At 47.6% G+C, this 21,634-nt stretch overlaps 2 protein-coding genes across 2 annotated transcripts; both read right to left on the minus strand.

The window, feature by feature from the left end:
• Positions 1-1,135: 1,135 nt before the first annotated feature.
• On the minus strand, positions 1,136-4,668 carry CALHM1 (calcium homeostasis modulator 1). The gene is made up of 2 exons (XM_061163151.1): positions 4,117-4,668; positions 1,136-1,618 (listed from the first exon to the last, which is right to left on the minus strand). The coding sequence occupies exons 1-2, from the start codon at positions 4,666-4,668 to the stop codon at positions 1,136-1,138; spliced, it is 1,035 nt and encodes a 344-aa protein (XP_061019134.1).
• Positions 4,669-14,020: 9,352 nt separating this feature from the next.
• Positions 14,021-15,047, minus strand: LOC133070397 (SH3 domain-binding glutamic acid-rich-like protein 2). Its single transcript, XM_061162531.1, has one exon. The coding sequence runs from the start codon at positions 14,902-14,904 to the stop codon at positions 14,581-14,583; it is 324 nt and encodes a 107-aa protein (XP_061018514.1). The 5' UTR covers positions 14,905-15,047; the 3' UTR covers positions 14,021-14,580.
• Positions 15,048-21,634: the final 6,587 nt, after the last annotated feature.

The following is a 21,634-nucleotide window of genomic DNA, read 5'->3' on the forward strand; positions in this document are numbered from 1 at the left end:
TGTCCCCTGCTCAAATTCATATGTTGAATCTTAACCCCCAAAGGCGATGGGATTAAGGAGTGGGACCTTTGGGAGGTGCTCAAGGCATGGGATTCATGCCTTATAAAAGAGGCTCCAGGGACTTCCCTGGTGGTGCAGTGGTTAAGATTTTTTGTTCCCAATGCAGGCAGCCTGTGTTCGATCCCTGGTCAGGAGACTTGATCCCACATGCCACAACTAATATCCAGTGCAGCCAAATAAATAAATAAAATTTTAAAAAAGAGGCTCCAGAGAGCCCCCAGTCTCACCCACCACAGGAGGACACAGTGAGCTGGCATGCTCTACCAACCAGGAAGAGGGCCTCTATCAGAACATGACCATAGCAGTGCCATGATCTTGGACTTCCAGTCTCCAGAATGGTGAGAGAGGCGTCTGTCATTTAGAAGCTACCCAGTCTGCTGTATTTGTTAGAACAATTCAAACAGACTAAGACAGGGGCCTTTCGTGCCCGTGCTAAGTGTGCAGTCCGCCTTGATGATGCTGAGTGACCTCCATGGTGAGCCACCCTGGCGTCTCCTGACGGGACCTAGCTTCTGATATCTTATCACCTGTGACCATAGGCGTGTCCCATCAGGTGGGGCTGTATCAGGTCCTTATGGCCCACTTTGGTCTGTTCAGCCTCACTCAGGAGACCAGCCAGAATCAGAGGATTCCTGCTTCATGAGGTGGCTGGACTTCCCTGAGCCTTGAGCATAAGGGAACTAAGATCCTTAAAAAAAAATCACAGATGAGTGAACACTGGGGCTAGGCGTTCACAGGGCCTGAGAGGAGATAGTGAACCAGGGGTGAAGTGGCCTGGGAGGGGCTGGGCAGATAGCAGCTTGTCTCCCCTAAAGGCAGTTCTGAATCCCTCTGACTAATACTGCTCATGGCCCGATAACTCCAGGACCTTCCAGGATAGTCCCATAGCTGGGGGACTGAGGTTCCCTTCCAACTCCAAATTTCCCGCCTCAAATGGGCAGGTGAGTGCCTGGGCATGTGGGTCTGCCCTGGAGCCTACAGCCAGCACCTGCAGCCTTCATTTCTTCATCCAGTTTGGGGGTCTGAGGAGCTGTGGGCTCACACCCCCATTCCCACCTCTTCACCTGGCTGCAGCTCACACTTTACTGAAGTAGGTGGCCACCTCCTTGCGTGAAGGCCGGGGCCCGCCCCCAGCCCAGCCGTTGCCCACCAGTGGCTCCTCCTGGCCCAGCCGCAGGGGCGGCTTGCACTCATGCCAGCTCGTGAGCAGCCTGTTCATGGTGCCCTGATCGGTGATGCCACGCAGCTTCTCCCTCTCCTCATCCACCCCTTCTGTGGCGGCAGGGGCAGCCGAGCCAGTGGGGCTGGCGGCCAGCGCCCCGTGGGCGTGACCCAGCTCCAGGTCGTGGTTCATGGCCTCGAAGAACTGCTGGATACAGACCTTGGCGAAGGCCTTGGCGTGCTCCGTGCACGTCTCATCAAAGAGCTTGCGCTCAATGTCGATGTAGTGGGACCAGTACTTGCTTTTAAGGAAGGCAGCCTGTGTGAAGCAGGGCCGCACAGAGCGCACGACAAATGCCAGCAGTGTGGTCAGCAGCACGAAGGACCAGCCCAGGGCCTGAGACGAGAGAAGACAGAGTCAGCCGGGCACTGCCCTCAGGCCTCCCACGCCTGTCCAAGCCCCCAGACCACACTCTGTGTCAGGGCCTTGAGGGAAAAGAGCACTGACCACAAACAGCAAATGATGGCACCTCACGGCCTCCACTTCCTCCTCTGTACAATGGGCACAGATATACCATCTCATGGGAATGAGACTGCATGAGTAAAATGTCCTGTATGTAGGCCTGGCTCTCAATACATAGGACTTAGCTGGGCAGACCTTGGAGCTAGACTGCCTGGGTTTGTCTATTTGCACCACAGGCATATTCCAGAGATATGGTGGGATCTGCTCCAGGCTGTTACATTAAAGCAAACAGGGCAATGAAGTGAGTCACATCACATTTTTGGGTGCCCAGTGCATATAAAATTTATGTTTACACTAACATAACATGTGCAATAGCATTACGTACAAAAAACAATGTGTATAACTAAATTAAAAAATACTTTATTGCTGCAAAATGCTAGCCATCATTTGAGCTTTCAATGAGCAGTAGTAGTAACATCAAAGATCAGTGATCACAGATCACCATAACAAATAAAATAATGAAAAAGTTTAAAATATTATGAGAATTGGCAAAATGTGACCTAGAGACAAGAAGTGAGCAAAAGATGTTAGAAGAATGACACCAACAGACTTTGTCGATGCAGAGTGGCCAGGAACCTTCAACTTGTGAAACACGCAGTATCTGTGAAGCCTGATAAAGTGATGTGCAATAAAACAAGGCACGCCTGTCCTTAAGAGTTGACTGGGAGCAAAGTGCCTGCCTTCTCTGTGCCTCAGTTTCCCCACCTACAAAATGGGGCTGTTGATCATAACCATCCCACTGGGTTGTTCCGAGGACTAAAAGTGACAATAAACTTAGCACAGTGCCTGGGACCTAGTTAGTACTCAGTAACTGTTAGTCGCTATTATTAGGCCAACCAGCCCTAACTATGCCTCTTCCTTCAGGAAGCCCTCCTTGACCACCCACAGTGACACTTCCTCCTCTGAATCCTGTACCTCTCCTCTGGCTCCTGCTGCTGTCTGCCTTTCAGTCGCCAGGTCTCAGTCAGTACCTCCCATGTGGGCTCCGAGCTGAGCCCTCAGGGGTCACAGAGACAAACTGCACAATTGCTCAAACTTGTGCTGAAGAGCACTGGGCACTCAGGTGCTGGTTCTATTCCTCCAGTAACTCACTGCGGTGAAGGCTGCTCCCCCAGTGTGAACTTCAGGGTCAACCCCAGCTGCACAGAGAAGCATTCGGCCAAATCAGGGTGAGCGAGGCAGGGCAAACGCTGTCAGTAGTGGGGGTCAGTGGCTTATGGTAGAGCAGCCCTGGGGCGGGGAAACTGCAGAGCATGTGCTGGATGAGGAAATGTGGGCCCTGCTGGGCTGAATCTCCTAAAGTTTCAGGCAAACCTGGAAATCTCATTTTTATGTGATAGTTTTCAGGTTTTAGATGATGTCAACTAATTCTAAAATTAAACTTTGTATTCAGCCCCCGAAGTCCAAATGACATACTATAGGCCAGGCAGTCTGCCCTCTGGGACCCCTTTTAGTCTATGAGGTAATTGTTTAAAGGTCAGGTGGAGGGTAAAGTGGATGATGGACAAGTGCTCACAGGAGAGGAGGCACAGGCAAGAAGGAAAGCAGAGTTCAGATGGTACACTCGGAGTGTGAGGTTCACAGGGGCACCTGGTGACGATGCAAGCCCCAGAGGGGAGAGCTCAGGCTGGAGGGGAAGCCGGGGTGTCTGGACTCATTGCAGCAGAGCGTGCATGCTTCTGTAGCCTTGTCCCCTCCCCGACAGACCCCTGCCCAGGTCTTCCTGCCCACGCACAACAACTGCTGAGGAGTCCTGAGGGGCACAGATGAGTGATGGGCCAGAGGGGCAGAGAACGTGGAAGCCGGGCTGGAGGACCAGAGCTCCAGAATTCCCCGTCAGTGGGCCCTCCAGCCCTGCCCTTGGGGCACATCCCAACAGTCCATCCCCTCACTCAAGCCTCCTTCCCCTGAGCAGGGAATGCCATCTGGGGGCATTTGCCAGGGAAATGTATCCAAATGGCCCAGCCACCCACCGGCCTCACTGCCCGGGCCTGGAAGAGGAAAAGGATGCAAATTCCCCCAGGTTTCCAAACTGGAGCTCAGGAAGGAGGACATGGGGCTGACTGAGCGGTTGGGTCCACTCAGGGAAACCTCAGGACAGGGCACAGGCCTCTTTCCCCAGGTGGCACTGACCTGAGGAAAGACACCTGCCTCCGCCTTCAGAAGCCCTGGCCTCCTTTGGGAAAATATGCCCCTGCCCCAGGGAGCTGCGTCTGAGTGGGCAGACCCAGCTCTGGCTGGAGGGGCCCCCATCTATTGGGGAAACATGAGCACGCCCTGAGGAAGCTCCACTTCAAGAGCGGGGAAGGAATACTTTTCGAGGGACCCAACCTGTAAGGGGAGCCCCAGCCCAAGGCCATCCGGCCCCTCACCTGCGAGATGCAGCGCAGGTAGCGCACGGCCACCTCGCGGGCCAGCAGCCAGTCGCCGTCATAGATCTCAGGGCAGGGCACCCGGGCCAGCAGGCGGGCGAGCTCGGGTGGGGGCAGGCCGGGCACCAGGCTGCCATTGCCCAGCAGGCTCACGGGCACCGCCGTGCAGAAGGCACAGAGGAAGCACTTGCCGTCGAGCAGCGTGACGGCCACCCAGACGACGGGCGCGATGAGGGCGCGCTGGGCCATGGAGCAGAACATGTAGCGCAGCACGGCAGGGTCCTTGGCCCGGCGGCCTGGTGGCCGCTTCCACTCTTCGGCCAGCATGGACACGTTGTTATTCATGACCAGGCCGAGCAGGAAGAGCACCAGGGGCGGTGCCAGCAGGATGCCGGTGCTGTAGGCAGCGTTGTAGCCCGGCAGGCAGGGGCAGTTGAAGTCGAAGGCGGAGTACATCTGGGCGCTGGCCAAGGCCATGATACCGCAGATGCCATTCATGAAGGACTCCTGGTTGGACTGCAAGAACTGGAAGATCATCCGGAACTTGTCCATGGTGACCCCACGGGGCCTGCTGGCCTCCTCCCACCTCACCGCAGCCTCAGGATGGCCCCTGAGGCCCACTCTGCCCAGCCGGCGCCCACCTCATGGCTGAGACAGGCAGAGCTCCAGGCAGAGGCTGGGGCCACTGTCTCTTTGAACCTTCCAAGTCAGGTGCTGGCCGGGAGGGTGCAGCTTGACCAATCCCGTGGGTGCAGCAGTCTGCCCTCCCCTGCTCCACCCCTCCTGGGTTTCTCTCTCTCTCCACAGCTGGCTCCGCCACTGGGAAACCACGAGGACCACACCTGACCGGAACCAGTTCTCTGGCTGCTGGAGGAGGGCGGGGATGGAGGCTCCAACTCAGCTGGAAAGACAGGGCCTTGGGCAGGGTTGAAGTTTGGGAGGATCCAGGACTGCTGCAGAGGCCTGAGCTTCCGGGCCTTGACCCCTGGGTTCCTAGGAAGCGTGTCGCCCTCCTTCTGCCCTTCCCATTGGGTCTTGCATCCATGCTGTGTCAGGATCCAAGAGGACTCTTCCACTAGTGCAGACAATGGTATGATGATGTAGTAAGGGCAGTGGTGGTGGCGCTGTCATAGGTGTGATAATGGTGGTGGGGATGCCAGTTATGATGGTGATGGTGCTGATGGTGGTGGGATGCCAGTTATGATGGTGATGGTGCTGATGGTGGTGGGATGCCAGTTATGATGGTGATGGTGCTGATGGTGGTGGGATGCCAGTTATGATGGTGATGGTGCTGATGGTGGTGGGATGCCAGTTATGATGGTGATGGTCCTGATGGTGGTGGGATGCCAGTTATGATGGTGATGGTGCTGAGGGTGGAGGTGATGCCAGTTATGATAGTGGTAGTGCTGGGATGCCAGTTATGATGGTGATGGTGCTGATGGTGGTGGGATGCCAGTTATGATGGTGATGGTCCTGATGGTGGTGGGATGCCAGTTATGATGGTGATGTTCCTGATGGTGCTGATGGTGGTGGGAATGCCAGTAATGACAGTAATGGTCCTGATGACTATGCTGTTGTTGCTGGTGGTGATGGTGGTAATATCGTGATGATGGTGGTAATGGTGGTCATGGTGGGGATGGATGGTGATGGTGGTGGAGATAGTGCTAAAGGAATAAAATAAGAAGCCCTGGTTTTGGAGTCAGAGGATTTGGATCTGAGAGATTGCTAGGGCCCCTTCTGCAAGGCAGAAAGAGCTGTGGCTGGTAAGCATAATGTAGGTGTTTTTATGTCCTGTCTCCTTGTGTCTTGGTGGGTGTGTCTGTGTGTTTATGGATTATGGATGAAAAATCCTTTCCTAGCTCTCCCTCCTACCTCTACTTCACCAGGTCAAAAATTAACGGAATGGGTGATGGGATTTCATGCCTGGGGCTGAGGAACCCAGAGTGTCCGTGGGAACCAAGCCAAGGCCCCACCATCAGCACAGCAAAATGGAAGGGGCTTAGAGGGCTCCCTTTGATGCTGCCAGCTCTCCCACAAGAGTGGGTTAGATCCAGTTCCAACTAGATGGCTTCTGTCTGGAGCGAGATGGGGGGCTGTGGGCAGGACCGGAGGAGGGCTGAGACTGAAGTAAAACAATAGACTGGACAGGGCAGCTCCCTGGGACCCTCAGATCTGTGTGTCCCTATGTGCCATGTGTCCGTGTGTGAAATTTCTGTGGCTTTGGGCCTCAATGTCTGTGCGTCTACAGTGTGTGTGTAACTATGACCATGCAAAACTCGATGGGGTCTTTCTGAGACAGCAACACCTCCCACCCCAGCTCCACCATGTCCACCTACCTCTCATCTGTAGCAAAGCTTTAGTCTCCCAGGCTTCCCCTGAGTCTCAGATGGCTGACTCAGGAGTTAATTGTTATTAAAAATGGAGAGTTCAGTTCAGTTCAGTCGCTCAGTCATGTCTGACTCTTTGCAACCCCATGGACTGCAGCACTCCAGGCCTCCCTGTCCAACACCAACTCCCAGAGTTTACCCAAACTCATGTCCATTGAGTCGGTGATGCAATCCAACCATCTCATTCTCTGTCGTCCCCTTCTCCTCCCACCTTCTATCTTTCCCAGCATCGGGGTCTTTTTAAATGAGTCAGCTCTTCGCATCATGAGGCCAAAGTATTGGAATTTCAGCTTCAGCATCAGTCCTTCCAATGAACACTCGGGATTGATCTCCTTTAGGATGGACTGGTTGGATCTCCTTGTAGTCCAAGAGACTCTCAAAAGTCTTCTCCAACACCACAGTTCAAAAGCATCAATTCTTTGGCACTCAGCTTTCTTTATAGTCCAACTCTGACAGCCATACATGACTACTGGAAAAACTATACCTTTGACTAGACGGACTTTTGTTGGCAAAGTAATGTCTCTGCTTTTTAATATGCTGTCTAGCTTGGTCATAACTTTCCTGCCAAGAACTAAGCATCTTTTAATTTCATGGCTGCAATCACCATCTGCAGTGATTTTGGAGCCCCCCAAAATAAAGTTTGCCACTGTTTCCCCATCTATTTTCCATGAAGTGATGGGACCAGATGCCATGGTCTTAGTTTTCTGACTGTTGAGCATTAAGCCAGCTTTTTTACTCTCCTCTTTCACTTTCATCAAGAGGCTCTTTAGTTCTTCTTTGCTTTCTACCATAAGGGTGGTGTCATCTGCTTATCTGAGGTTATTGATATTTCTCCCGGCAATCTTGATCCCAGCTTGTGCTTCCTCCAGCCCAGCGTTTCTCATGATGTACTCTGCATGTAAGTTAAATAAGCAGGGTGACAACATATAGCCTTGATGTACTCCTTTTCCTATTTGGAACCAGTCTGTTGTTTCATGTCGGGTTCTAACTGTTGCTTCTGGCCTGCATACAGATTTCTCAAGAGGCAGGTTAGGTGGTCTGGTATCCCCATCTCTTTCAGAATTTTTCACAGTTTATTGTGATCCAGACAGTCAAAGGCTTTGGCGTAGTCAATAAAGCAGAAGTAGATGTTTTTCTGGAACTCTCTTGCTTTTTTGATGACCCAGCAGATGTTGGCAATTTGGTCTCTGGTTCCCCTGCTTTTTCTAAAACCAAATGGAGATGTAGAAACAAAGAATAGCTGGTAACAATTTAGAGGACAGACCAGCCACTAAGTAGTCACTGAACTCCCAGTTCCCTGAAAAATATAGATAAAGGCCTGACCCACATTCCTAAGTTCCTTTAAGAGGAAGCAGACCCCCACCAGATAAAAACTGTTGACCACAGTCACACAGACCGCAGACCGGCTGAAACCAGATTAGTGATGCTTGAAACTTCACCTTGAGGCCAACCGATTTGAGAACTGTGCCCGAGCTAACCACACACCCTGCGGCCCCCACCTCACACAGTCTAAAACTTTGTCCTCTGACTCACAACTTGGAGATGGTCTTAGGATATTAGTCCACCACCTTCCCAGGTTGCTGGCCTCCTGAATAAAGCAGGAGGCCAACTTTTCCTTTTCCACCAACCCTTGTCCCTCAAGTACTGGCCTTCGAGCAGGGAGCAGTCAAACTTGGTACCAGCCTCTTCCTCTAATGTAATCACGTGTGTGGCCTTTGTGTCTGTGTATCTCCATGTGGCCAACAAGGACTGGCACTGCCCAGCAATTCTGCTTGGTAGGCCCTCTGCCAGCACTCCACACACGTCACCTAATGGGATCCTCATACAACGTCCTGGGGGAGCTGCTATCATCCCCATGTCACAGAGGGTGGGACTCAGGCTCAGGGAGGTCAAGTCACGACTGTAGGTTCAGGACAGACCTCCTCAAGATGTGCTACTGTTACGAGTCCAAGCTCACTCTGCTCGCCGCCACACAACAGGCCAATAAATCCCAGACGAGATGTAAAGACAAGTGAGTGAGTGTTAGTAGCTCGGTTGTGTCCAACTCTTTGCCACCCCATGGGCTATAGTCTGCCAGGCTTTTCTGTCCTTGGGATTCTCCAAGCAAGAATACTGGAGTGGGTTGTCATTTCCTTCTCTAGGGGATCTTCCCAACCCAGGGATCGAACCCAGGTCTCCTGCATTGCAGGCAGATTCTTTACTACTGTGCCACAAGGGCTTCACTGTTAAGACAAGGGAAGGACTTTATTTGATAGCCAGCTGATGGAGTAGACTGCAGGCTAATGTCTCAAAATAATCACCTTGTTGGGGCCTGGATTCCAGTTTCTTTTATGGATCAGAGATGGAGGGGAGGAGAAGAAACAAAGTAAAAAGATTATTCTGTCCTTGCAAATGTCCCCTAGAACAGCGTGCCTCAGGTAGGAGGATGTGTTAGTTTCACTTCCTAGCAGTCCTTCACAGGTAGAACTGGCTCTGGGTATCTCCCTGAAGCAGGTCATTATGTTTGCCTCCAATAACAAAAGCCTTGAGAGTCCCTTGGACTGCAAGGAGATCCAACCAGTCCATCCTAAAGGAAATCAGTCCTGAATATTTATTGGAAGGACTGAGGCTGAAGCTGAAATTCCAATACTTTGGCCACCTAATGCGAAGAACTGACTTATTTGAAAAGACCCTGATGCTGGGAAAGATTGAAGGCAGGAGGAGAAGGGGACGACAGAGAATGAGATAGCTGGATGGCATCACCGACTCAATGGACATGAGTTTGAATAAGCTCTGGGAGTTGGTGATGGACAGGGAGGCCTGGCGTGCTGCAGTCCATGGGGTCACAAAGAGTTGGACACGACTGAGCGACTGAACTGAACTGAACAACAAAAGTGGCAAGATGAGGGTTAAAGTCGCAGAAGCAGATCCAGCATGAATTCAAAATTAACCCTTTCCTGGTTACACTACTTTGGCACACAGGTTATTTTGAACTAATGGCAGTGAAGACCCTGTAGGCTCCAGAGAAACTACTGCTCCTCTCTTAACTAACTTGCAGAACTTAAACTGAGAATTTTTCCCAGAGAAATTTTTTTTCCCTATGTGTCAGGGCAAACCTCTGATCGCCAAACATTTGCATGTCTTATGAAATCATACCCCCACAGACTTTACAGAAGCTAGTGCTGTGATTAGTCACTCAGTCGTGTCCGACTCTTTGCGACTCCATGGAGCCTGCCAGGCTCCTCTGTCCATGGGGATTCTCCAGGCTAGAATACTGGAGTGGGTTGCCATGCCCTTCTCTAGTGGATCTTCCCAACCCAGGGACTGAACCCAGGTCTGCCTCATTGCAGGAGGATTCTTTACTGTCAAAGCCACCAGGGAAGCCCAAGATTACTAGAGTGGGTTGCCTATCCCTTCTCCAGGGGTCTTCCCGACCCAGGAATTGAACTGGGGTCTCCTGTGTTGCAGGTGGATTCTGGTGGTGAACAGGAATTCTTGAGCTTGTCTTTCAGAGCAACAGACAGGGGAAGAGCTTGTAAAAACCCCTCTGCTTATAAACTGCCTCCACTGATTAAGCTTGCTTTAGTTACCTTATTTCTTGTTTTTTAAAAAATATTTTTAATTTATTTATTTCTGGCTGTGCTGGGTCTTTGTTGCTGCACAGGCTTTCTCTAGTTGATGGCGTATCTTCTCAGTGTCATGTAACCCAGCTGACTTATGGAAACTTGGAGTCAGTTCTTTCCAGTGCAAGCCAGCTAAGGCTGGCTGGGACCACCGACCCTGAAACTGGGCCTGCACATAGGTGTTTAACGAATGACTTTTTGACATCAGAGGACTGGAAAACTTTACCCTCAGATCATGCTAAGCGCCTACAGTTTTGAGTATTCAGAAGCATGTAACCCAGGCATACCTGTGCAGAACACCAGTTACCTCACGTTTCCCCTACCTCCAATCACCTTTCCCCATGCCAAGACCACCTGCTTATTCCATAAATATCCCAACCCCCTTGCCTTGGGGGACAGAGATCTGAGGCTTGTTCTCCCATCTCAATTGCCTTCCTTGCGAACAAACTCTTTCTCTGCTACAGATCTTGGCATCTCAGTGTTTGGTTTGCTGTGTGTTGGGCAAATAGACCTGGTTTTGTAACACTTATTATCCTGTGCATGACCCTCCTGTCCTAGGAACCCCCCAGGCTCCTACCCCATTCCTTAGCTCAGGATGGTGTTAAGCACCTCATTTTATCTTTATGTCTCTGAACCTCTCGTGTATGTGAGAGTCCCATACATATGAAATTAATTGATTAAATGAAAAAAATTGATTTTCTCCTATTAATTTGTCTTGTTTCAATTTAATTCTTAAACCAGTCAGAAGAACCAGAAGGGTAGAGGACAGTTTTCTTTCTCCCCGACACCAGCTAAAGGCTACACAATTTGTGGGTGGAAGAGGGGTATTTGAACCCAGGCCAGGTGGGAGTAGGAAGGTGGGGGAGGGGGCAGGCAATCATTTTTTATTTTATTTTTTTTGCTTTCTTCTCAATGCTAGCATGTCACAAGTAGATACAGGTGGGGAAGGATATTGCTCCCATCAGCCCTCAAGCTGGGCCTTGGATAACTGGAGCTCTCAGGCTGGTGGCCCCTGGAGGACCCTGTTAGAGGATGCCGAGGAGGGGCACAGGTGGACAGCAGGTGAGAGAGACCCAGAAAAGGGGGTGTCCACTCTTGTGCATCTACTGCTGCATCAGTGCAGACGGCTGACAAAAGGTCAGAGTGGCAGGCAGAGCCTGGCACACAGCCCCCAGTGTGGAACATGGGGTGAAGTGACCCAGGAGGCTGGGAGCCCAGGAGGAGTGTGGCTCCAAGAGGCTGTCTGGAATTGTTGTCTTTCGTCTGTAGTGGATATGGGTCTTTCTTTGTAGCTGATGTACCCTTTTCATGGTGTCCAAATTGACTTCAGATGCCTGCTCTAAACACATATACGCTCTCTGCAAATCCTAACTTCAGTGTGATTTTAAAATACTTGGAATAAAACAGCTTGATTAGATTCTAAACCCATTATTCTCATGATCACTAGAATTGTTTTTTTTTTTTGTGTGTGTGTGTGTGTTTTCTGGAATTTATTCCTCTTTAATGCTGAATATAAAATCTGAGATTTCACCAATGCCTTTAGAGACAAATGCATACAAATAGAAATCTAAAAACAATAATTTTGCAGATCAAAGTGGGTCTTGACACTTTAGAAAAGATATTAAATGAAAAGCATCTGTAGAAAAAGCAAAACCCTATATAGCGGAATCAAATTAAAAAAACAAAACAAAACAGCAAGAGGCTTTGGTACCCTTTAACAACAGAGAACAAATAAGTTTAGTTCATTATTAAATTCATGTAATATAAAAACATCTACGTGGGAGTGTTGGATAAATCTATAAAACAGAAACAAATCTAAAATATATTAGAGCCTGAGAGAAAAAAAAAATCTTCCTTTTCTCCTCTTTGATTTTAATAGAACCAGAATCTGGAAAAACAAGTACTTCCCCAAATAAATTTTCTTCTGGTCTGCATATACCAAGCAGGATGGCACTCTGTATTTTGTCTAATTTTAAAAAGGCATAATCTGATTTTTAGCAGCACATTTCCTTTGCTCCAACAAGCCTGCTATAGGAAAGAAAAATTCTGTCTTGAAATGCTCCTGATATAATATCTATGTCTACAATTCCCATCCACTTCTTTCCTAGGTGATTATCCAGATCTAAAGGCAGCTAGATAAAGAAGGGATGAAGAAAATCATTATGTGTTTGGAATTCAGCTGGTAAAACACCACAAGTAAGGGCATGATATTATCTGAACACAGTGTGGCTCAGGTAAGCCCAGACAGCTACCATCTGGACTCCGCAGAGCCTGGATACCACGGGAAATACCACACAACGTGCTTCTAAGCTCACTCGTAACAAGCACAATACCAGCTCAAGCTGGTCTCTCCTATTTCTTTGCTGGTCAAAGAAAAAAAAGTACAGGTGAGGGTAGATGGTGTGCAACTGTCATAATAATTTAGCTCTCCTATTCATCTAGTCTGCTTAGGAGAATCTACTACAATCAGAGTAATTCAAAGGTTTTGAGACAAACAAGTCTGAGTAGCTTTCTTGGTCTGGCAAGTATTGTATTGATCCTATGACCCCAGAATTTAACTCCCAAAGACTCACTCTTACCAAGTTGCTTCTTGGTACTCACTGGCAAGAGCAGACAAAATGTAAGTTAGATCACGGTAACATTAATGTTTTAAACTGCTGTATCTTAAAAAGAAATACTAAGTCTTATCAGACTTTAACACAATACCCAGTTCAAAAACAATTTCCTGGATAGTCCCTGGGATTTATCGAGTGGAATGTGACCTGGATTGTATTTAATGCCAACTAAGCAGTCATACTCATGATTTCACAGAAGCTTTCCTTGGAGAGAAAACTGTGGATTATGTGTCTGTTCCAGTCAAGTAGGAATCAGTGGAATGCGTTCCTTCTGGTTGTAGTTCTGGACTGCAAACCTCAGGCTGGGGATGTCAGCTTTAGCATTCAACAGGTTCTTAAGAAGAGTCCACATTTAGCAAGTTGGAGGGAGAGAGAACACAGGTGATAGGAATGCAATTCTTTTGTTCTTTTCCTTTCTTACAAACTTCCTGCTCACAATCTAAAGGGCAGGTCCACCATCAGGATGCTGAGAATAGCAGAATATCTTACACAGTCCTCTGAGAGCTTATCCTATGCAAGACTATTCCTGGGTTTGGCAACTAAAAACTCTTAAGAAGTGTGAGCAGGGACAAGGATGCAGTAAAAGGAACCTCTGCCTTCATGAAGTAGACAGGTTCAGTATTTATCTGCATCCACTTCAAAGGGAGCAGAGACTTCACATGCTGTGTACTATCCAGAGTGAATCTCTGACAGCCTCTTTCTTGTACATACTCTGTTCTGAAAAATCACTGGTGCTCATACATGGAATAAGAACATGTACCTACATTACTCTGAAAATCTGGGACTGAGCACTGGCCAGAAATATGAGTTGGCAGAGTGAGAGGACCAGTGAAAAGTAACACAGGAAAAAAAAATTAAAATGTATAGCAATATTAGTTATTTTTTTAATATGCTTCATCAAGGGTTCCCAAAATACATCTAACCAAGATCTTCCTTTCTCAAAAAATATAATCCTTTCACAAAATATATAAGCAGCTACTAGTTAGGGGAGCTGCATTCAAAAATATATGTGCACTTATGCATACTAAGTTGCTAGAGCTGAAATACCTTCAGATATGAGTCAAGATAATGTCCCTTATAAATTTACTATCTAATTAGTGCACCTCTTGAAATATACCTTTTATGCAATCTTATGCATTAAGTGAGACTTGCCCCTTGCAAGAGATAAAGAAGCATGTATTTTTCAAAATAGCAATTCTTTTCATCCCTATAACTCGGTTCTGATCATATACAGTAATCAAGTATGATTTCTGGACACATCAGGAGGAGCTTGGAGGATTTAGAGGGGTAAGAATTTCCATCACCAAAAGGAGGCTAGAGCATCTAACTTTTTCTACAGTTATGACAAAGCACTGGAATATTTGTGATTCTGCAGCCAAGACCTTCAGCCCTTTGTCAACCAACATTGCTATTTTTCTTTCTGATCAAAATATTCTAAAAGCCTGGCAGGCTAATTCCAAGGATTTCACCTAGGTAGTTAGAAGAGAAGCAGGTTTGAGCAATCCTGGCATCAACTACAAACCAGGGCAGACCCAGTATTTTCTCTCTGATGGTGCCACCCGCTTATCACTCAGTCATTCAGGAAGCACACCTCGAACAGGTGACAGTTCCTCTGGGTAAACTGAGGCAACTGCAGGTAACTCTGAAAATAAGGAAAAAACCCACCACAGTCCTGATTTGGTTTAAAGCAATCATGCAATCCCATTAGACCCAAGTCTTCCCCAAACACCTTTTCCATGGCAAGCAAAGTTACTGATAACGCATGTGGCTTCTGTCACAGTGATGCATTAGGTAAGCAGGTGTGCGCCAAGTACCAGAGGGGACTCTGAAATGCATCTCCATCTCTTCCACTTGTCTTCGCTAAGGTTCTGCCTTTGACGCCAACTGTGATTTCAGGCCTAAGAATGAAAAGACTGTGTTGCTCTCCTTGGATTCAAAAAAACTGTCATAATCTCCACAGTATTGGTCATCATTAAATATCTGAGGTGGCAGAGGGTTGCCCTGAGCAGGCTTCTTCTCCGGGGGGATGTTCTTATACATCCATTGCCTCTGCTCTTCTGACATTGTGATGTCCACCTCCTCAAACTCTATCTTGTTGGCTTCCAGAAATCTAACCACATCCTGCTGTTTCTTCTTTATCGCCACGAAGCCCGAGGAGGAGGCGAGGAACACGCGGATGACCATCCTCTCGCCGGGTCGGGACGGACCTTCTGCGCCCCCCGCAGGCTCCGGGGCTGGCGGGGACGCGGAGGCAGAACTCGGCTGGGAGCCGCCGCCTTCGCCGCTGCCCCGCACAGCGCTCGCGTCTGGGGAGACGGCAGGGACCCGGAGCCGATCACTAGAATTGTAATTACAGTTATTGAAAGTAAATGAATGTTAGAGTCTTTGCATACCATTCAAGCCATTGTAGATGTTTATGTGGCTATAAAAATTGGTTTTAAGTTTATCATCTCCTTTGTTGTTGTTTAGTCACTCAGTCGTATCCAACTCTGTGCAACCCCATGGACTGCAGCACACCAGGGTTCCCTGTCCTTCAACATCTCCTGGAGCTTGCTCAAACTCACGTCCATTGAGTCAGTGATGCCATCCAACCATCTCGTCTTCTGTCATCCCCTTCTCCACTTGCCTTCAATCTTTCCCAGCATCAGGGTCTTTTCCAATGTGTCAGCTCTTCGCATCAGGTAGCCAAAGTATTGGAGCTTCAGCTTCAGCTTCAGTCCTTCCAATGAACACTCAGGACTGATCTCCTTTAGGATGGACTGGTTGGATCTCCTTGCAGTCCAAGGGACTCTCAAGAGTCTTCTCCAACACCACAGTTCAAAAGCATCAATTCTTTGGCCTTCAGCCTTCTTTATAGTCCAACTCTGATATCCATATGTGACTACTGGAAAAACCATAGCTTTGACTAGACGGATCTTTGTGGACAAAATAATGTCTCTGCTTTTTAATATGCTCTCTAGGTTGGTCATAGCTTTTCTTCCAAGGAGCAAGCGTCTTTTAATTTCACGTCTGCAGTCACCATCTTCAGTGATTTTGGAGCCCCCCAAAATGAAATCTGTCACTGTTTCCCCATCTATTTCCCATGAAGTGATGGGACCAGATGCCATGGTGACTATGGTTAATAATACTGTATTGTATGTTTGAAAGTTGCTAAGAGAGTAGATCTCAAAAGTTCTCATCATAAAAAAAAATTTTTTTTAACCATGCATGGTGATGAATGCTAACTAGACTTATTATGGGGAACATTTAACAATATACAAATAACTAATTATTATATTTTGCACCTGAAACTAATATAATGTTATCTGTTAATTTTAAGACAGACCCTTAAAAAATAAAATTAAAAAATTTTGAAAAAGACCCTTGAATGAGAATTGCCTGTGGTCATTTCATGCAAGAAGTCCAATGTTAAAAAGCTGTGCCCACTGAAGAAAGCTCAAATTTCTCATTTTAAGAAGTCTGGGAGATTCCATTTTAATGTTTTGTACCAATTCAGTGTTTAATATCTTTCCTAATACATTGTTTTACATCTTCATTCTTATTCTCATAATTATATTAGATCAAGAAGATAGTAATATAACTGTCTTTTCCCCAACAGGCTCTCAAAAGGTATCTCCAAATTCCCTTGGTTTGCCCCAGTGTCATGTACCAAGGTGACCAATGTCATGATGCACTGGGATGTGAGGAAAGTTAGGACCCTCCCACCTGGCTAATCTAGGATAGTCTCCTCATTGCAAGCTTTTCAACAGAATCATATCTGCCAAGTGCCTGTTGCAGGTAACACATTCTGGAGATAGGGGACCCTTGGTGGACTTTGGGAGCCCATTACCCTGCCGACTGTGGTAGGGTATTTGGTAGCGACTTAGCAATGCTTTGTGTCTTCACCACTTCTCCCCTGAACTCCTTGAGCATGACTGGGTGTACACAGAAAGCAGGATATCATAGCCCTACTCAAATGTTTCAATGCATTGACAGCAAACCCAACCACGGCCACCACTGGGGTGTGCACCAACACCTTCTCCTCCTGCCCTCTGGAGTGTCATCTGGGCACCCATCCCAGTGCTGATGAGTCCCCCCCACCTTGAAAGAGTTAAGTATCATGAAAAGCAGCATGCAAAGGGGGCCTCTGGAGAGCGGATGCTGTACTTTAGGAAAATGCCTCATTTGCATAGGACAGCATGAGTGTGTGTGTAGCGCTCAAGTGGGCACAGCGCTCATCCAGCAACTGGGGGAGCACCCAGAGAACAGGGCCGTGGAGGAGGCAGGAGCCATTGGTCAGATGGCGCTGGCGGGGTGGCTCAAGGACTGTCAGGATGTTTTATCAGAGGTATGAGGACTTTAACTGAAAAGGACAGAGTGCTATTCGCTTCTCCATCAGTCAAACAGCATTGTGACAAAAAATGGTAGTGCCCAGCAAACATTTCATGGGCTTCCTTACAATTCCTGCCCCTGTTTCATGTGGCTTAGGGTCATGTGATTGAGTTCTGGCATAGAAGCCCTCACCTCTTACTATTGTCTCTGCTCTTTTTCATTTTTCTCCCTCTGACCCTAGACATCAGTGCAACAGGTGCCTCTGAGCTCCACTCATTTTTTTGTTTGTTTTTGAAGTATAATTGACCAGCAACACTAGGTTAGTTCCGGTATACAGCATAGTGATTTGATGTTTCTATACATTTCAAAACAATCGCCATGGTAAGTTATTACCATCTATCACCATACAAAGATATTACACAATTATTGACTATATTTCCCATACTGTTCATTTCATACCCATGACTCATTTACTTTTCAACTAAAAGTTTGCACCTCTTAATCTCCCTCACCTATTCCTCTCCTCTCCTAAGTCCTCTCCCCTCAGGCACTATCTGTTTCCTATGTCAATGACTGTCTTTCTGTTTGTGACATGTGTTCGTTTGTTTTGTAGATTCTACACATAAGTGAAATCATATTGTATTTGTCTTTCCTCTATCTGACTTAATTCACTTAGCATAAAACTCTCTAGGCCCATCCATGTTGTTGCAAATGGCAAGATTTCATTCTTTTTTATTAACGAGTAATATTCTGATATATATACGTATCTCACATCTTCTTTATCCATTCATCTGTTGATGGGCACTTAGGTTGCTTCCATATCTTAACTCTTGTAAATAATGTTGTAATGAACTTAGGGATGCATTTATCTTTTCAAATTAGTGGGGTGTTTTTCAGATAAATACTCGAGTGGAATTACTGGATAATATAGTAGTTCTATTTTTAATTTTTTGAGCAATCTACTATTTCCCTAGTGGCTGCACCAACAGTGCACAAGGGTTCCCTTTTCTTTACACCCTCACCAACACTTGTTATTTGTTGTCTTTTTGATAATAGCCATTCTGACATGTGTGAGGTGACATCTCATTGTGGGTTTGATGTGTCTTTTCCTGAATATTCATAACGTTAAGAATCTTTTCATGTGCCTGTTGGCCATATGTATCTCTTCTTCAGAAAAATGTCTATTCAGGTCCACTGCCCATTTTTTTAATCAGGTTGTTTTTTGACACTGAGTTGTGTGAGTTCTTTGTATCATTTGAATATTAACCCCTTACTGGGGTAATGTTTGTAAATATCTTCTATTCAGTAGGTTGCCTTTCTTGAGAGAAGATCCTGAACCCTTAGCTTAGTTGAGTCCTGCTGACAAAGGCTTTCATGCCCTCCGCCCCACCCATGTACTTCCTCTTCACAGCACTGATCTCAGTTAGTAATGTGTTTTGGAGGGTGGGTTTATTTAATATCCAGAGCTCCCATTGGACCATAAAGGCTCATGTCTGTTTTGTTTCCCTGCTATGTTCCTGGGGCTCAGAGGAGTGTGCCTGGTATAAGAGATGCTCAGTTAACAAATGCTGAAAATTTGAATGAATACTCGAGCAAGTGAATAAAGGAGAGAAGTGAGCCTTGGACCAAAATGAATTTGTGAGGAGGTAGGAATCTGGACACAAATAGGATATGACTGTCCTCACCACTCTGGCTCTGTTAGCTTCTGTGAGCAGGGTAAGAAAGGCTGAAGAGTAGGTCCTCCTCTATGTGCCAGCTGGGTGGGCAGGAAGGGCTGGTGTATATTCAGAGCTCACCACCACGGCTATAGCCACTTGGCAGACCAATGCCACCTCTATTCTGCTACCATTGGCCACCCCAGCCATCTCCTACTGCTCTTCTCTACAGCCTCAGGGTCACTCTCCTCTTCCCACAGCCCTCTGGCCCTCCCCAATGTGAGAGCTGATCAAGCTTCAAGGACAACTCATTTCATTCGACCTCAAAGAGTTGGGCAGAGGTGGGCTCTCAGCAGAGAGGTATGGATTCCTTAACTCCCATCATAGTCTTTGGGTCCTGGTGCCCTCCTCCATGTCAATATTCTAAATGGGAGCAGGCTCCAGACCTCCCACTCTTCCTTTATGAGGCTGGGTGGGGCAGGTGCCCAGGGATTTAGATAATTCCTACAGAAATCCATCCATCTTCTTTGCCAGGACCATCTCTCTGGGGGAGCATTCAACTGCCCTTGAAGGTTACCAAGAATCTGTGATTTCGCTCAATCCTCTGCACCCCCACTGCTGGTTTCCCTGAAGCTCTGGATTCATTGCTCATCCTTCCCTCATCTTTAGGGCTTCCCTGATAGCTCAGTTGGTAAAGAATACACCTGCAATGCAGGAGACCCTGGTTTGATTCTGGGGTTGGGAAGATCCCCTGGAAAAGGAATAGGCTACCCATTCCAGTATTCTTGGGCTTCCTTTATGGCTCAGCTGGTAAAGAATCTGCCTGCAATGCAGGAGACCTGAGTTTGATCCCTGGGTTGGGAAGATCCCCTGGAGAAGGGAAAGGCTACCCACTCCAGTATTCTGGCCTGGAGAATTGCATGGACTATATAGTCCATGCAGTCACAAAGAGTTGGACACAACTGAGCAACTTTCATTCATTCATTCTCTCATCTTGAAATTCACTCCTCCTTGGCATTCTTTTTTTTTTTCTTAAAAAAAAAGCTGCTTGTTTATTGATTGATTCTGTTCCCCAGAAAGTACAAATCTCTATGACTCTAATAATTATTTAGATATTACCAAGAATGGACTCATACAGCCATAGAATACCAGTGCTGGGAAGGATCTTAGAGTCCATCTAGCAAAATCTTATTTCATCAAGGCATGGATTGAATGAAATAGTAAAAACTTGATCAATTTTGGCTCTCAAAACATAATTAAAAAATTTTTTTTTCATTGGTGGATAATTGCTTTACAATGTTGTGTTGGCTTCTGGCACACAACCACGTGAGTTAGCCATAAGAATATGTATGTCCCAACACTCTTGAACCTCCCTCCCACCCGCCACTCCATCCCACCCTTCTAGGTTGTCACAGAGCACCAGGTTGCCCCCTGGCATTCTTATAGAACTTCTGCCTCTGTGATTCCTTATTCTCACTTGCTGCCCCATCTTTTCTCCCCCAAAGCTCTAACGGTCTCAGTCCTTCCTGGTCTCTCAGTCTCTCTCCCTCGCTAGCGTACCCATCCCTGCAGCTTCAGGGATCACTGCCAGGTGGAGTATCATTCTGCCTTCTGACTCTGCCCGGAAGCACTTGCCTGTAGGATAAACTCAAAGACCTGAGCAAAACCCTCAAGGATGCCACCATCTTCCACTTCTCGTGCAGAACCGCAGCTGCCCAGACCATATGAGACGGGACTAACACAGCCAAAGTTATTCTTACAGTACATTTCTGCCTTGCCCAGCTGGTCATCGTGTCTCCCAGAAGGGAGGCCCTGTGTACAGGGTGTGTTCAGAAGGACTGTCTCCCAGAGTTGAAGGAGACTTGGGCAATGAGCTTGAGCATGCACGAGGGCTGCTCTCCTGGGAGGGGAGTAGGTGGCAGCCTGCCACCCGGGTCCCTCACCCCCAGGTGGAGTGGTATGCACTACACAAGGCCTCTCTCCCAGGATATGAGTAAATGGTGGTGTGAATGGATGATGGCAAAGAGGTTTGGGGTTTGAAACCATGTCATTTGGGGACTGAAGAGGATAAGGAGGCATTTGAGGACTATCAAAGGCTGAGGATCCAAGAAGGTGTCACTGGATGTGGGGCTCAGGAAGCATCTCTTGGTGGGATTCATAGGAATAGACTCCTTGGCCCTCTGGCTGAAGTCCTTCACTTTGGCCAGGCCGGACCACACACCCTGCACTCGGTTGTTTGTTCACTGGCTCATGTCTTATCTCCCCTTCAGACTGGAATCTCCACTAAGTGGATTCTCCACTATCCTGCTCTCTGGTGCTCTAGGCATTCCATCAATGTTTGCTGAGTGAATCAGCGAACCAAACATTGCCTGTTTCCAATTCTTTGCTTTTGTTCTGTTTCCTCCTTGTAGATGCTCTGCTCCCCTACCCCCAGCTCTCTTTACTTGTCAAACCCCCACACCCATCCTTTAAGGCCCATTGTAATGATGTCCTTCTGATTCTCTCAGCTTGGAGCCATAACTCTTCATGCTGAATCTCTGTGGCACATGGCTTGGCACTATCATATCACTTTACACCCTTTGCTTTGGGTTATAATGACTTCTGCACCCATCTCGGTCCTAGTAGAGAGTGAGTTCCTTGGGGGTGGGGCAATATACATTATTTGTATATTCTTCCTTCCCTCCTCCCTGGCACAGTGCTTTCTATGCAGTAGGCTCAATATAAGAAGGCAAGGGTATTGATTGTAGTCAGTGGCCCTTTCCTGGTCCAGATACTGCTTCTTTAAAGCCCAAGGTGGGGTCCCTGAGCCTCCTTTCCCTGGGCTGGGCACTCGGCCCTGCTGACTGGATCACGTCCAAGGTCTGCCTCCTCCCTCCCCCACCAATCCCTGCTCACACTTTGCCTAAATCTTGCCCTGCCCAGTACCATTTCAGATATTTGCATGGCCT

The sequence above is a fragment of the Dama dama genome, chromosome 15 (assembly GCF_033118175.1).
Source record: "Dama dama isolate Ldn47 chromosome 15, ASM3311817v1, whole genome shotgun sequence".
In the NCBI taxonomy this organism is placed as follows: Eukaryota; Metazoa; Chordata; class Mammalia; order Artiodactyla; family Cervidae; genus Dama; species Dama dama.

Excerpts from the sequence above, each read along its gene's own strand:
- CALHM1 (XM_061163151.1), bottom strand. The coding sequence starts at position 4,668 with ATGGACAAGTTCCGGATGATCTTCCAGTTCTTGCAGTCCAACCAGGAG. Across the intron at positions 1,619-4,116 it reads ACCTGCGCTGCATCTCGCAG|GCCCTGGGCTGGTCCTTCGT; the intron begins GTGAGGGGCCGG and ends CTCTCGTCTCAG.
- LOC133070397 (XM_061162531.1), bottom strand. The coding sequence starts at position 14,904 with ATGGTCATCCGCGTGTTCCTCGCCTCCTCCTCGGGCTTCGTGGCGATA.